General features: G+C 29.4%; 3 protein-coding genes across 9 annotated transcripts; 2 read left to right on the top strand and 1 right to left on the bottom strand.

Moving 5' to 3' along the window:
* Positions 1–149: 149 nt before the first annotated feature.
* LOC118064484 (uncharacterized) lies at positions 150–2,455 on the bottom strand. Of its 4 annotated transcripts, none has more exons than XM_035079111.1 (5): positions 2,329–2,455; positions 1,758–1,942; positions 1,483–1,676; positions 499–757; positions 150–327 (listed from the first exon to the last, which is right to left on the bottom strand). In XM_035079111.1, exons 1-5 carry the CDS (start codon positions 2,348–2,350, stop codon positions 199–201), a joined length of 789 nt encoding a protein of 262 aa, XP_034935002.1. In that variant the 5' UTR covers positions 2,351–2,455; the 3' UTR covers positions 150–198. The 4 variants fall into 4 exon arrangements, with proteins under 4 accessions (XP_034935002.1, XP_034935003.1, XP_034935004.1 ...); XM_035079112.1 differs by having other exon boundaries at positions 2,246–2,448; XM_035079113.1 differs by having other exon boundaries at positions 2,263–2,448.
* A 618-nt stretch (positions 2,456–3,073) lies between these two features.
* Tfb1 (transcription factor B1) lies at positions 3,074–7,263 on the top strand. The gene is made up of 8 exons (XM_035079130.1): positions 3,074–3,180; positions 3,731–3,912; positions 4,032–4,233; positions 4,318–4,471; positions 4,727–5,281; positions 5,557–5,884; positions 5,996–6,171; positions 6,371–7,263. The coding sequence occupies exons 2-8, from the start codon at positions 3,759–3,761 to the stop codon at positions 6,491–6,493; spliced, it is 1,692 nt and encodes a 563-aa protein (XP_034935021.1). The 5' UTR covers positions 3,074–3,180; positions 3,731–3,758; the 3' UTR covers positions 6,494–7,263.
* A 1,210-nt stretch (positions 7,264–8,473) lies between these two features.
* LOC118064487 (uncharacterized) lies at positions 8,474–15,681 on the top strand. 4 transcript variants are annotated; one of them, XM_035079125.1, is made up of 11 exons: positions 8,474–9,048; positions 9,145–9,410; positions 9,494–12,170; positions 12,237–13,094; positions 13,178–13,204; positions 13,323–13,460; positions 13,542–13,663; positions 13,743–13,867; positions 13,940–14,223; positions 14,343–14,525; positions 14,680–15,681. In XM_035079125.1, exons 2-11 carry the CDS (start codon positions 9,391–9,393, stop codon positions 14,869–14,871), a joined length of 4,626 nt encoding a protein of 1,541 aa, XP_034935016.1. In that variant the 5' UTR covers positions 8,474–9,048; positions 9,145–9,390; the 3' UTR covers positions 14,872–15,681. The 4 variants fall into 4 exon arrangements, with proteins under 4 accessions (XP_034935016.1, XP_034935012.1, XP_034935014.1 ...); XM_035079121.1 differs by having other exon boundaries at positions 9,494–13,094; XM_035079122.1 differs by having other exon boundaries at positions 8,861–8,870; positions 9,494–13,094.
* The last annotated feature ends 784 nt before the right edge of the window (positions 15,682–16,465 follow it).

Genomic DNA, 16,465 nt, shown 5'->3' with positions numbered 1-16,465 from the left:
AACATAGCAATATTATTCGAAATAATCACTTCGTATCAAGGGATATTTTTTATATAATCATATTGTAAATAAAAATCAGCAATGAAAATATTTCAAAAATATGCCATTTAACATTATAACTGTATTATCAATAAATAATACTTAAGAAATTTTATCAAAAATCGAATAAATTTTATTTATATATCAATCATTCATAAATTAGTCTTTAATGTATGAACTAATATATGCTTCTCTTTGTGCCCATTTTTGTATATCTTTTGGATGAATTAGCCATACTTTTGCATCAGTTCCACCATGAGAATGAATCCATGAACAGTCACGTATTTTCTGCGAAAAAAATTTCATTTATCTAATTATTTATTCAATATAATAAGTAGAATTAAAAAATTTAACTATTTATTTTATTACAGAATTCAAAAAATGTGCTATTAAAGAATCTATCATAATTTTATTATTTTTTTTTATTTTAATGTAAAATAAATTCATGTTATTTCTTACACGAAATTGATTTAATTCTTCCTTTTTATACTTCTGAAGTCTCTTACGTTCTTTCATCATACAAGGACGACAAATGAATTTTTTATTGTTTAGGTGCCAGTAATCGCCACTTAAACTTTCATTACAAATTTTACAAACATCTGTATTTCTTTTAGTGCATTTTATTTCAACTCCGAAACGCATTTTTATACCACAACCGAAGTTGTGATCAAATAACATTCCTCGTGTTTGAAGATTGATTCTTTGATAAGTAGTTGGGCTAGAAGGAAGCATAAAGTTTTAAAATATCTGCTAAAGTATATGTTTAACATGATTTAATACACTGAGAAAAAAAAACATTTACAGTAGTTTCTTTCAAAAGTCCAAAGATTTAAGTTCTTTGATCATTGAATGCGGAAGGAAATTTTATGCTTTAATAATGCTCTGGATTAGTAAAGGATTGTAAGTATCACTGGATGTGAATACAATGAATGGATACTAATACATGTAACCCTGGACAAATTGAACCTCCAAAAGCTCCCCAGATAGATATTTTGGTTTACTCTCAATAATTTATGCATATGATTTGATCCAAAACTTGGGGACCCTTGCAAAGACAAATCTTGCCCAGCTCTAGAATGCGTTTCTATAAAAATACATCCAGAACATCCTTGAGGAAGGATTAAGATAAGATGATCCGCGACATTTTATAAAATCGGATTTTTGAAAGAATTTACTGTTATATTTGTTTTATTGATAATGATTTTTTAAATTAATTATTAGATTAACTCAAAAACTAATTTATCAATTCAACAATAAATGATTTTTTAAACCAATATTACGAAGAAAAAAAGCATTCTTGATTTCATTGAACAAATAAAATTTGTTTTCAAACAATAGAGACCTAATGACAACTAATCAGAATAGGATTTAACTTTTTAAATTATAATTAAAATTTTTTCTCAGTACATAAACATTAAAATCGATGATTTAAAAGATATGTACTCTGGATTATTGTTCACTTCAAATGTTTTTCGTTTTGTTTTTGACGCCAGTGGATGTTTAAATTTATAATTTTGAACTGTGACGAACGAAACATTATATTCATTTGGTGCTGGATAATCATCCACATGAATTCTTCGACAGCTAGAATTTGTCAATCCACCATAACCTTTTTTACTGAATGATTTGGAGCATGGCTACATATAGTTAATAGAAAAATTTTCCATTAATTATCAAAACATAAAATATTTCTAAAAAATAATATCATACAACTTTACTTTAGAAGTAATAGCTTTAAATGACTCTAAAACGTTATATTTTTGTGGACCTATATTTGGATAATTCTCACTTATATGATATCTCATAAATGTATTCATGCCACTTTTTAAACCCAAATCTCTCGATTTTCCTGAGCCAAAACATATCTTGTTTTTTTCTTGTTTCTTTAGCACGTAGTTAAATTCTGAAATATGTCGTTTATAGTAAATTTACATCAACTCATCAATTAATTAATAAAATATTATTAATCATAATTTGGTTATGTAATCAAATATTTTATTTAATTTTTAATAAATAATTTTTCATTATTTATAATCTTTGATAAAAAATTTTCAAACTTGTCGCGCTACATTTGATAAATGAGTATGCGTTTGCGTGATAACATTGCGTGTTGCACATATGCAATAAAATACAAAAATAGCTCCCAACACACACATTTGTCACGGAAACTAAGTGAGGTTAGCGCGCAAGTATACTACGCACATACCATCGCGACATACCCACATTGCAGAGTTGATAAGTTCAAATAAATTTTATTATACTTATGAAGACCTTAAAATGAACAGTTACTTTTCGAAACATTGTACTTCATCAGAGCCTAAAATTACTATGGCAACCGTTTTAATAGTTAATCAATCACTGATTATTGACGACTCTTTTAATATAAATTAGTGAAAATCACTGCAACTCAATGATTATTCACTGACTACTCATATCAAGTCTATCATTAATCTTTTCAATAATCAATTTGATACGAAATACTGTAAATATTCACTTATTTGTGGTGGTTTTCATTAATTTATTAAAACACAATATGATATTTTTTTACGAGTTTTTCTTTATTTCAATTAAACAACTGAATGAATTATATTCTACATGTTGACATTGCAAAATAAATAAATATAATTAAATTAAAAAAAAAAAATTTAAGTTTTTTTATTATAAGAAATCAATTTTATTGTGAATAATAATTAAATAAAAAACTTTTGCGTAAAAGTTTTTCTTATAATTTTTTTCATATTTGGCGCTTGTCAGCGACATCTGGCCATTTTCATTACGCAGTTGAAGTCAATACACATACTTTTACCGTTATGTGATGATTTGTTAGAAAATACAACAAAAATATTGATATAAAATGTTTCTTAATTCATAAAATAGTATTTTTATAATAAATTGACATGAATAGAATGGTTTTTTTCGATTAAAATAAAATAAAATGATAGAAATTACGGAAGCTACGCCAACATCTAGCTGAACACCGTAGTCATACGGACCTTTCAGCAGGTCGATGGGGTTGTCCATACCGACGGTTCGTTCGTAACCGTCTTCGCTTCGTGATGTATCTGATGTGTGTTTCTGCACATGGCCGTGTCGACAGACGACTCATCACGTCGCTCTGCGTTCGTCTGCCCTTTTTCACTGGTAAAAACATCCTTAAAGACTCAATTTAATTAAGAAATTGTTCAAAATGTTACGATCTTTCGTTTTTTTAGTAGTTAAATAATAAATTTGTGCTATGGGTGGTATTTATGTGTCAAGAATTAGAACGTGGACTTTCTTGCCAATTACGTTATGTACTGTTTCTACCTTTTTGCCGGGCGTTTCATTAAACAAACCATACTAATCAATTATCTATGTATTATTGATCGATTATTACTTTAAAACTTTAACCATGACATTGATTCTATTATTGGAGCGATTTTTTGATCGTTCATTTTTTTCTATTGTGCTTTCTGTAGTTGCGTGTTGGCATGTACTTTGTGCCCAAGGACACGCTGACGAATCAGTAACGGTTATATATACATTAAAATATAACATGAAAAATGTTTCTATCAATGTTGCAGTATAATTCTTAATCAATTTTATTCATTATCAAACCCCTGTTCTAAAAATTTATAAATAAATTAATAAATTAGTTCTCATGTTAACGTTAATGAATATTGATTATTATTTTTTTAAAATGTTATTTCAGATAAACCGTATCACATAGCACATCCACCATGACTACGTCTTCTGAAGACGTGCTGATGCAAGTAGGCCAAGTTCGGTACAAGAAAGGCGATGGAACTCTTTATGTAATGAATGAAAGAATCGTTTGGATGGTTGATAATAAAGACACTGTAGCTGTGAGTCATAAATATGCAGATATTAAAAGTAAGTTTTTTGGATTTACTCAATAATTAAATCATTCATGAAATATTATTTATTGTAAACAAAGTATTTGTTGTATGTTACATATAATTTTATATTTATTTATGAATTCATGATTTTAGTGCAAAAAATTTCACCTGATGGAAAATCGAAAATTCAACTCCAACTTGTATTACATGATGGAACCTCTTCGACATTTCATTTTGTCAATAGAAATGGGCAAGCAGCACAAATTAAAGATCGAGATAATGTAAAAGAGTTATTACAACAATTATTACCTAAATTTAAAAGAAAAGTTAACAAAGAGCTCGAAGAAAAAAATAAGTAAATATACAATTTTAACATTAGTGATATTTTTATAATAAATATTAATCAATTGTATTAATGGTATTGATGGTTTATCGTTAGATTGCTGCAAGAGAATCCAACACTATTACAGTTGTATCGTGATTTAGTGATGACTCAAGTAATAACTTCAGAAGAATTTTGGAATCAACATGCGATAGATTATACTCAAGCGAAAAGCCAGCGCCAGGATATTGGAGTAAACAGTGCCTTCCTCGTAAGTTTTGACGATATACTTTTTTTATTTCTAAAATTATAATATCCACAAACATAAAAAATCTTAATATTGAAACTGAGATATAAAAACACATAGTCTGAGTTTGTTTTGTGTACTTATTTAAATTAGATATTCAGATCGTATTGTTTTTATCAAATTTTTTGTTAAAATACAAAAAAAAATCGTTTATGACGATGGAGAAAATAATGATCGTTGAATTAGACGGTTAATAAATTAATTATATTATTTATTTAGGCTGATATAAAACCACAAACAGATGGCTGTAATGGCTTGAAATATAATTTGACAGTGGATATCAGAGAATGTATTTTCAAGACTTACCCAGCAGTAAAACGGAAGCATGAAGAGAATGTACCCCACAAAATGTCAGAACCTGAATTTTGGACGAAATTTTTTCAATCTCACTATTTTCACCGTGATCGCATTCATGCTGGGACCAAAGATCTATTTACCGAATGTGCCAAAATAGATGATCAAGAAATTAAAAAAGATATTCAAACTGGTATAAATGATCCACTACTTGATATTACATCTTTTGAGGATAAAACAACCGATGAATTTTATGATAGTGGGTTTAGTAAAAATGATAAATCATCTGGAAATATAATTCATCAGAGCATGATTAAACGATTTAATCAGCATAGTATAATGGTGATGAAAGCTAGTACTGCCAAGCAACAACCTTCCACGCCAAATACTACCATGCAGCCGCAAGTTAATGGCTCAGCTACGTCTACAGGAAAAACTCCAGCTTCTGGAAGGCTGGAAAATGAACCAAAGACTAAAAAAGTAAGTTACATTTTTTTCATTAATCATTCAAATTTTTAATTATATTATGAAAAGCCAATTTTAATCAATATAGATTGCTTTTAAAGATTAATATTAAATTTATTCTTTAAAAATTGTCTATATTAAATATAAAATTTTATTAAAACTTCATTTTTAGTTAATTTTCCGTTATTTTGTTCGTCATTGTTACATAAAATATATTAGTACTCAATAATTAACATCATTTTAAATATCAATTATATTTATAAAAAATAATAAAATCCATGTTCCTCCAGCTTAGGATACAAGAAAAATTGGTGTATGATGATCTTGATGCAAGCCAAGATGTAAATGTAGCTGTTGGAACTCCACTTAATTTAACCCATATAGATAGATATTTACATGGTCCCATAACTAGCAACAGTACTACCGAGACAACGATAAATGATCCTCAAACAACATTAAGTCAATTGAAACGTGAAGCTGCTAACTGGGTCAATGGAAACACTCTATCGCGGCAATCTGCCACATCGTTAATCAGTCCCGCTGCTTCGGTTTCAGCATTAGGGGAATTAACTCCTGGTGGTGCTTTAATGAAAGGTTTTCGTGAAGATAATGTTGGACGTAAGTTGTAATAAATACTGATTTTTCATTTTCTCGTATTTATATTATATTTTTATAATAATTTAAATTAATACATTTTATTAAAGTTATATTATTATTTTAATTCTATAGAATTAATACCTAAGGATTTGGAGAAAGAATTACGAAATGTTTATGTATCTACATGTGAGTTGTTGAAACACTTTTGGCGTAGTTTTCCACCTACAACGCCACAACTTGAAGAAAAAGTTGTTAGAATGCACGAGACCTTACACAGGTTTCATTCAGCCAAGCTCAAGCCATTTGAAGTAAGTTAATAGAAAGTTATTTTACAAGTAGTAATAATAAAAATCTAAATAATTGTAATACTACTTTATATTTCTATCAAATTAAAATTTCCTAAAAACATGTCTAATAATTAGTAATTAAGTATATATTGAATAGTTGTTAAATATTATGTTAACAGCATATTACTGAATAAATAATTATGTTCAAAAATTTTTATAGGATCGTGTACAAAGGGAATTTTCAGCAGTGAGCCAACATTTAACAAGTCATCTTAACCAACTATTGAATACAGCATATCGAAAATTCGCTGTCTGGCAGCAAAGGAAAATGCAAATGAGGTAGCCTTGGCATAATTTTTACTAGAAAAAGTATGAAAAAAAGTTTAAATAAATTAATGGAAAGCAATATCGATATTAATACATATATTGCACTTTTGTAATGTTACCATAAATAATTGAGTACGAAAATGAAAATGAGTTTTAAAATAATTCAATAGTAAATGGATTAAGACCTGGATGAAACCTAGAAAGCATTGCATATACTCATATCATATCTGCTGTTTATTTATTTGTAAAAGTAATCAAGGGACCTCGAGTGGTAATATATCTGAATAAAAATGAGACGAAATTACGAATAGTTATAACTAAATAAATTGATGAATTTTGAAAGAGCAGATAAAAGTATATTTTTACAATAATTTTCAATACAATAATTTGAAATAATCTGCAATAGAATTTTTAATTTTATTTTTCATCTTTTATTTTGTTTTATTTGATTTAAAAATTACGATGTATATTTTTTTCATATGTTTTTTTTTTAATTTTCGTCTATTTCATTGAACATAATTACGCTAAGAAGCTTTGTACCATTTTTATATATTACTACTCGAAATACCTTAATTTGACTTTCTTAGAATAATTTTTGAATAAAAAATAAAGAGTGAATGAAAATCATAAAAATTATTCACTCGAAACTATAAATTTATTAAATGAACTAAGACTGCCGATATTTTGTAATTTTAAATTCATCTGAATTTGTTTTATTAGCTGTAGCTAAGAAAATTTCGCATTTATATTTGAATAAAAATCAAAATTTGGCAATAAATGCGTGATAAATGTTCATTATTTTCAATACAAAGCAATAATTTTCTTGACTGAATAATTTCTTGTAACTAAAAAATATGTATTTAAAAATGGGATATTTAAATCAAATTAAATGTTAATTATTACATATTCCTTAAATTGTAATATTATTCTTATTACAATAATTATTGGTTAATTAATTATCGTTCATTCTTTTTTATTATAATATTATTGATATAAATTAAATTACTGCTATCTTGAAATATATTCTTACATTAATATAAAAATTAATTAATATGTAATTTTCCAGCTTCACTATCATTATTACCTCAATATAATTTAACTATAATCAATAGTTTTAAAAATTTTTTGTATTTCATGATGTCTGTTGAATATATTTATTTTTACGGAGAAAAAGGCCATTATGTTGGAAGAAGGAGCTATAAGTGGATGTCGATTCTTGTCTGGAAGGATTTGCTATGAATTAACACGAACAGTTTCAAGGCTATACACCTTACTATACCTGTGTAAGTTTGTGATTATTAACCGTTCATCTGTCTACAACTTTAAAAAAAGATATGCAGAGGATCTCAAGTTCTGCTCCAACACCAAAGAGTGGAGTTTTCGTTTTATGCATTCATCTTTTAAAACCTCTAAATCTTGACTAGACACTTCAGGTATGAACTTTTACCTCAGTCGTTTTTTTATAGTCAGTCTAGTTTTCGACCAAAAAATATCTACTACTTTATGGTAGGTATTTTTTTGGATTTTCAACGCCTAATATAATAATATGTATTTTTTAGTAATAAATTTTTATTTTTTAATTAATTTATCCTTTTTTTTTTAATTAAAAAATTTTTGGTAATTTTAATATGAACCAAATTATTTTATTTAAAAGTTTTTATGCAATTTAGAGATCATTTGTGAAGAAAAAACAATTTGGAATGAAATGTTTTATTACTAATGAATGTAATTACATTCATAAGATAATAATTATTTTAAAAATCCATAAAGAAGAGATGATGTTTCTTTAATCATGTATTGTGAGAAAAATTCTCTTTTATTCGTTACCCCATAAAAAAAGATAGTATTATGTATTGATGTAATTGTAATCTTTAATCCCATTGTGAAATGAATTAAAGGGGAAGATGTTCTCTTTCGTTTAAAAACCCCGCCGGCCCTTTGAAAAATGAGTGGTGGCGCTTTCCATTGTTGACTCCAATCAAAATGGCAGCTCGTAATGAGTACTTTGGAGGCTTCAGATGTCTCATCCGACGACTGACGCGATAAGTGTATTTTATGTCATTATATTAAACAATTTAATTATCTAGTGTGAAAACATTTTGTTTACTAAGAAATAATAGATTGCTATATTATTGTAATATTGACAAAATCAGCATTGTATCTTTATGGAGTATACGTCTTTCTTTTGATCACATTGAGTGCTGATTTGCGAAGGGATTGTAGCCATATTTACAGTGTTATCCGGATGAATCGAGATAATTTTTGCGACAATAAAAGACATTAAAACAAATGAAGGTATTGTTTAAAATGCATGTTGTTGACAAAGTAAGAAAAAATCATCAAGAATAAACTAGACAATTAAAAATTTATCTATGAGACAATTCAAAAAATTCGTGTCACGTTTTTGCAAAGACGCCTGTCTAAGATCATGAAGATTTTCCGGTGTTTATAAATTTATCGTTTTATCTGTAAAGTGAAAAATATTTCAAAATTATTGTTTCAAAAGTTGTTGTGTACAAAGCAAAGTTCCATTTAGTGTCTTCAATTTTATCACGGAACTGCAAAAAATTCGTAAGTTAAAGAAAGACAATTTGAAGTGTAATTACAAATAATTTTTGCAACTTTATTTCAACTCGAAAATTTTATGAAAAAATTCTTCTATTTCAGAATGATAATGAAAAAGTTTTAAGAAACTAATGCAAATGTTAAAATACTGATTTATTTATTTGATTGTGACAAATAATATATTGATAATTAACATCATCAATATCTAAATCATACATGTTTTGGGCCAGACACAGAAAAGATACGATCAAAGACTATGTTATGTTTAACATAACTTATATCTATAACTGTTTGTTAAGAGACAGTCTGCAAGGTGCAGGCTAGGCACATTAGTGCCAATTGCGGGTAATGGATCCTGTTGGTCCATGGTAAGTATCAATTATCAATGAAATATCCTAAAGTTGTTGCAAAATATTTTGTAATTAACTATATATAACTATTTTCTTCACAGGTACGCCTCGTACAATCGTCTAGCGGCTGGAACCGCTGCTGGCACATTTCAAACCGGTGGTACAACAGCCAGTGGCGAATTTGTGTCTCACCATTTGAGTGCAACAGCCGTCAGTCAATCTGTGTCATCAACTACAGCGTCACAATTATTACTCCAAGCCGCCCACACAACGGCTTCATTAGCGGGACAACCGTCGCCGTTCAATCCTGGTAGCTTTTTATCACCAACACCAGTTGGTTATGACGTCTTTACCCCTCTATTTCATCATCCCAATGCTAAACAATCCCACTATGTACCACCACATCGTCAAGTTATGCCACAGTCGCAACTGGACACCGCGGTTAAACAAACAACATCAGATCCTGAGGTATCTACAATACGAGAAAATTATAATGCCACTCATCAAACACCATTTTTTGAACATCAGACTCAAACGACGTCATCAACAACTTCTACTCTCACTTGGAATCATCAAACTAGTTCTCAATTACCAAGCCCTTTTGGTATCTTACCGCACGAGAGTGTTGTATCTTCATCTCCAGGTCCACCAGTTACTAAAAGTAGTGGATCTGGTAGCTATGAAAATAATTTTAATTCTCACTTTGCCTCAGGACAATCTCTTGATAATTTAAACTCCCCATTACCTTCATCATCAGTCACAACTGATTTTAAGTCTGCTACGTTCTCAGATGGCAAGAAAGGCTCGAAGGCGACTTCTCCTACTAATATTAAACCTACTGTTTCGACGTCTCCTGACAACGGTAATTCATTTTTCCAACAAACTCCAGCTGCTTTTAGTCCTGAATCTCTTGCCACTAATTACTCAGATGCAAATGAAAACTCAGTCACCAAAGTTCAATCTTTACATCAACAATCTTGTATTGTTTCCACTGCTAACCATATTACAAAAGATTATAGAATACAAACGCACTCTACTACAGCCTCAACTATATTTCCTAATGCTTCATCAAGGACTGGAGTACTTAGTCAAGATAAAAATCTAGTACAAAATTTTGAATCTCCGGCAAAAACTCAACCTATCACACAAACGATTCAAACTAAAGCACAAGCTAAAGTTTATCCAGAACTAGGAAGTCACGATCATCCACGAACTGAAACCAGTCATGAAGCAAACCAGTCATCTCCAATCAGTTACTCCATGATGGATGCTAGGTCTTTAAATTATACAACTAGTGCTACAAGTAATTGTAGTAATAATGGTAATGGTAAAATCACTAATAATCCGAGAACACCAGCTAATACAACTTTACATCATCAACAGTATCATGTTCTTAATCAACAAACGCAACAAACTGCACCATACAGACATTATTCTGGTTCACAAAATGAAGAATATCATCATTCTGGTAGATCAAAGTCAGTAACATCAACAGATTCTGCTTATTCTTCAAATACGTCGACGCAAAATGGACCAGATTGTGGAGTTGTCGTACCTAGAAGACCAAGTCCTTTACAAGCTCATTCTCAAGCGAGCCCTCTAAGTCATGTGCCAAGTCCTGCTTATCCTATGTACAACAGTCCAATGGCCGCGATGTCATCTCCATCACCTCTTCAACAACATGGAGATAACAATGGAAATAATCAATGTGCCAATGCTCAAACCTACAAAGCTGTAGTTCAACAGCAAGTTACTCCACCATCTCCTTTAGATGTTTCGGTACCGAGACCTGCCTCACAAGGTCATGTAGCTTATTCTTCTGTGATTACAAGAGCTTTAGGTGCTGGAGACAATACTAAAACAAATTATAGTGCTGAAACTCGAACATATGATTGTCAGGATTTTTCTCAAAGGCAAAAACAACAACAAATATGTTGGGACAATGATAGCAGGCCACAAAATGTCAATAGAAAGTTTCCAGTTGCTGGATATACGCCTACCAATGCTGAAATGAGTCCTCAAACTTTGCAGAATCATCAACCAACATCAAGAATGCAAAATGTTCCAGATAGACAACAAGGATATTTTGATTCTAATCAAATGAATCTTCAAAATTTAAATAGCTGTCGAGAAGATTCGATGGGTATTGTTAAAAATATACACCAAAGTTCTGCATGTCAAATTCACCAACCAACTACTACTGGTGTTTCATCACCAGCAGACTCACAAAAAGATCCTGAAGAACGTAGAAAAATCGATTGTGATAAAAAACGACGTAGTTTCGATCTTTCTTCAGGCTCACCTGTTATGACAGATTATCTCAATCGAATACCACCGCCAGCTCACCACAATTCTAACCAACAACAAAATGGTTACTTTGATTTTGAACGATGGAACTTAGCACCATCAGCTTCAAAAATGTTCTCTGGATCTTCTAGTACTTATGGTACACAAAATACTCTTCATCCTTCTGGAAATTTTACCGGGAATACAGTACATCAACATCAATCATTGATGGTGTCTCATTCTCATTCAGCACCACCGATTCCATACTTTCCTACATTCCATCTTCAACCAGGACATCATCCAGGTCATCATCCTCACGAGTTTCAATCATCTGTAGATATGCCAATGGGATACGGTGATAATTCGTCGGGTCAAAATTCAACGGGTTACCAAGAATTTCGTGAGGAACAGCCTAAAGTGATTGTTCCAAACATCGAGGAGGAGTTGGGTTTTCTCCAGCAAAATCAATTACCAGTCGAGACTGCTAATCAGGTGAACAAGGATCTGAAGCCGGCGTGCAAAGATCCAAACTCTGGTTTTATGACAAGCTACTTGAAGTTTTTGCAGGGCGAGCGAGAACCCTCGCCACCACCTGCGATTCGTGGAGGGAGGAAAGCTACTTGGAATAGATCGAAACCTTACATGCCACCTGAACCGATTAAACCAAATGAAGCCTCGACAAATGGAGGGAACTTCAAGGGACAAAACTCGGCCAAAGAAACCCCCAGTATCGACTATGCCAATGATCCCAGATATTTTCCATTACCTAAAGAAAGGAAAAAACCTTATATTGATTCTAGCGACGATGGTTTAAGTGAAGATGATTTTCCATTCTCTTTAAAAAAATTTGAAAAAAAGCCTCCGAGTAATAATAATTTTCTACCTAGTTCAGAAAATATTATAGTTAAACCTGAGCCTAAGAAAAAAGGCAGACCAATAAAACCTGGTGGACCAACAGACAGAAAAAGAAAAGCTGCTGCAGCGGCTGCAGCTGCCGCTGCTGCTGATGCTGCTGCTGGAATTCCACCAAAAAAAAATGATACTAATCTCCTTTTGTTACCTCCAAGACGAGAAACGTCTAAACGAAAAGCAAAAGAGAAAATTTCCACTAAACAACTTGCTGAGAATTCTGATGATGATGAACAGGGAGATTCTGATTCAGATCCTGCATGGACGCCTGCGGCTAAACTTACAGGCGATGATGAAGAAAAAAAGAAAAAACGTGGTCGTCCTGTAATAAGTAAGAAAACGAGAAAAATGCTTGACGATGATGATTATTTGTCGAGTGATTTAATGCCGAGAAAAGGGAGGAAAAAAGGAGATATGAAAAATATGGTATCGAAGTTTGCATGTAAAATTGACGAAAAACTATTGGCCTCTGTTAGCGATGAAGATATCGATATTTCACCATTCAAGGTTTGTAAATTAATACTAATCTTTTAATTATTTTTCTAATTTAGTAGTATGTGATAAAACAATTAAAATTTCATTATATGCAGCGATATATTGAGGATATAGATAATGGGGTAATTTTTATTGAATTTTCATTATATTTATATTGTCAATATCAATATATGTATATATTTTTATTTTATTTTCGTATTTTGAAATAGTTATATATAAAATTTTTTTAAATATTTTTAGTCTGGAGAATTTGTTGTTATAAAAACTGAATTAGAAGAAGAATATCCCGCACTTTGGAGGATAGATGGTAAAACGTTGTTACAAAAATATGAACCATTTAATTCTAACGGAAAAATGCTATATCGAAATATTTCTACGGTAAGACAAAGAAACAAATTCAACTTTTTATATAATTTTTTTATTTTATTGTGGAAAATCTAAATTCTTTTTATTATATAGTACTCTGGATGGACTCCACAAAATCGTCATTTATATCAACAAGTTCCTGTTAAGTTTTGGCAACAAGGAAAATTGGAAACAATTGTCGAATTTTTAAGAGATGAGATGATAATTGATGATAAGTAAGTAATCTTTTTATAATCGCATTTTTTTTTTTTTAAATTATTTTTTATATTGAAAAATTTCTTTTGTATTTTACAGAGAATGTATCCATCGATCAATGAAAGACAACGAAAAGTATCAAGATAACTTTGAAGTTTATGTACAAACATTAATAAGTCAAGCGTTGGATTCAAATTTTTTAACAGAAATTTTTCAAGAGCAAGGTAAATTTTTTTTCTCTATTTTTAAATATGTACATATATACATGAAAAATTAATAATTAATTGATCTTACAGATGAATATTTCTTGTCAAATGTTAAAATGATTGATGAAATAACGGAGGATCGAAAAAACCGCTTACTATCAACTACAAAGTGGCAACCAAATGTTGTTACAGCGATATCTACGTGGCCTTGCTTAAACGTACTAAAGGATTTATCTAACGTTGAATGTAAAGGAAAACAGTGTGTTGGATGTGATTATAATCAAATTTACGCTAGAGTATTGCTGTATGGACAACCGTACAATGCAACTACTTTAGAAGGATCTCCACCAGATCCTTCTGTGCAGCATGAAAAGGTAAAATTTTGAAATTTATTTTACTATTTTGAAAACAACATATATTAAAAAGCTCGATTATTTTTTAAAGTCAATACAACAGTGATTGAATCAAGTCCTAAACTTGTTTTTTGTTATAGGACTTTTTACTATGTAGAGTTTGCCAAACGAAAGTAGCTTTATTTAATAAAGTTACGCATCAAAAATATATTACGTTCCTTGAATGCGCCAGGAGGGTCGCCGATAAAAGATTGCAAGATCCTAAAAAAGACACGACGATTATTTTAAATGAATTATTAGCTGATGAAGCGTGGCTCAATCAGGTAAAAATATATTCTTATTATGGAAATTTCATCTGTTGACCAATAAAGAGTAAAATTTTTATAAATTAATTGAACAAGTATTTTTATCGAAATATTAAATATAATTTATTCGAAATTATTTAAATAATAAACGTAATATTAATATATTTTTCAGCTATTTAAAGAAGTTCGCACAATTTGGGCTGAAATTGACAGCATAGAATATCAATCAAAATCAAAATTAAATTCTAATTCTACTGTGAATGAGAGTAATTTACAATTACCTGAAACATCAACGCAACAAATGGAAATTAGTTGTCTCCCAATAGAGCCAAATGAAAATTTAAGTGCCAGTATACTATCTTAGTAATTTCAGCTTACTTAAGGAGTATACTTTAAAATAATAATAAACACGAAACATAAAAAATAATTTTCGAGCCTTCAAAATAAAGTATTAGCTTAATATTTCAAGTTTGTTGCCTTAAAGATTATTAATCACGTAAATAATCAGTGATAATTTATTGTTTTCGCGTTAATCAATTGATAAGCAAATCTTTCTTTACTAATGTTGAAGAAGATTTGAAATAAGATTATTCAATCAATATTTACCTTTGTTATTTTCTTTGGACACAAATTCTTATGTCTGAAAATTAATTAAAGGACATCGTCATTATCATTTGTAATATATTCATGCCATGATTTGTAATGATTGAACGATAAATCATCATCTTGGCAGTTCGTGTTTAAATAATATTTTAAACTACTGACATTGACGTATTAATGTGAATATAGATGATTAGATATTAATTAATATAAGTATGTATTTGTATGTGCTAAATAGGTGCTAGGAAACGGACAATGTAAGTCTTAAATAATAAATCATTGAATCTAATCATTTGAAATATTCCGACAAATATGATGGATCTCAGGTCGGTCAATTGAAGATCAATGATACAATTAGATTAACCATTGTAATATACGCATAAATGATACATCACAAAACTCATTAATTGAGACATTGAATATTTAGATACATTCAAACGAGCGACTATTTTATTTGGTCGACGTGTGCAATAAAAAATTGTAAAGGATTATTTTCATTTAGAAAAATGGAAATTTGAATTATTTACTAAATATCTTATCATTAAGACGAATTGAATAACTCATTGAAAAATGATTGGAGGAATATTTTTGTTAAATTTTTTTCATTTATTTTCTATTGGTTTTTAAAACTTATCTTTTTTTTAGTAATTTAATATGAAAAATTTTCATTCAATACTTAAAAATCGAATAAATGTTAATTGACTAATTATATATTAAACACATATCTCTAAGTATTTTATATTTTCAATTACATATTTAATCCTCGATATTATCATTTGTAAAAGTTTTCATGTGATTAGGATTTTATTTAAATATTTTTTTGTTTATAAATTTTGATGGAATATATTCTTTTATTTCAATCTAAAACTAATCAACATGTATTAACATTTAATTTAATTGAACAAATTTAAAATGATTGAACGAGGAGTGAATGTATTTTTCAAAGATGTATCAAATTATATTTGTAAATTGTAAAAAAAGATCCTATGTCGTTCTCAAGAGAAGTATATTTCGATAAATTCTCACGTGAAAATTTGAAAACGATGCTAAAATTTTTGCATTTTCCTAACAATTTATTTGGGCAAAAAGTTATATATATTTTTGAAATTAAAATATTTTTTATGTATAAAATCTGAAATATTTTTTCATGGGTTTATTTTTGTTAATAATATTGACGCACTTAACAAAGTTTTATTCATTTTTTTTTTTGTATTAAAATGAGATTAAATTTATTTATTAAATTAAAAATGCGAATTGCAAAAATCTTTGCATCAATTAAGTAACCTATTCAAAGATTGTATTTCGAAAAAGGGTAGTTTTTTTTGTTTAAAAAAAAAATTTTGCGACTCGAAAAAAAT

The sequence above is a fragment of the Chelonus insularis genome, unplaced genomic scaffold (assembly GCF_013357705.1).
Source record: "Chelonus insularis isolate UGA/USDA-ARS -01 unplaced genomic scaffold, ASM1335770v1 contig_210_pilon, whole genome shotgun sequence".
Lineage (NCBI taxonomy): Eukaryota > Metazoa > Arthropoda > Insecta > Hymenoptera > Braconidae > Chelonus > Chelonus insularis.
This window is presented reverse-complemented; position numbering and strand designations above follow the sequence as displayed.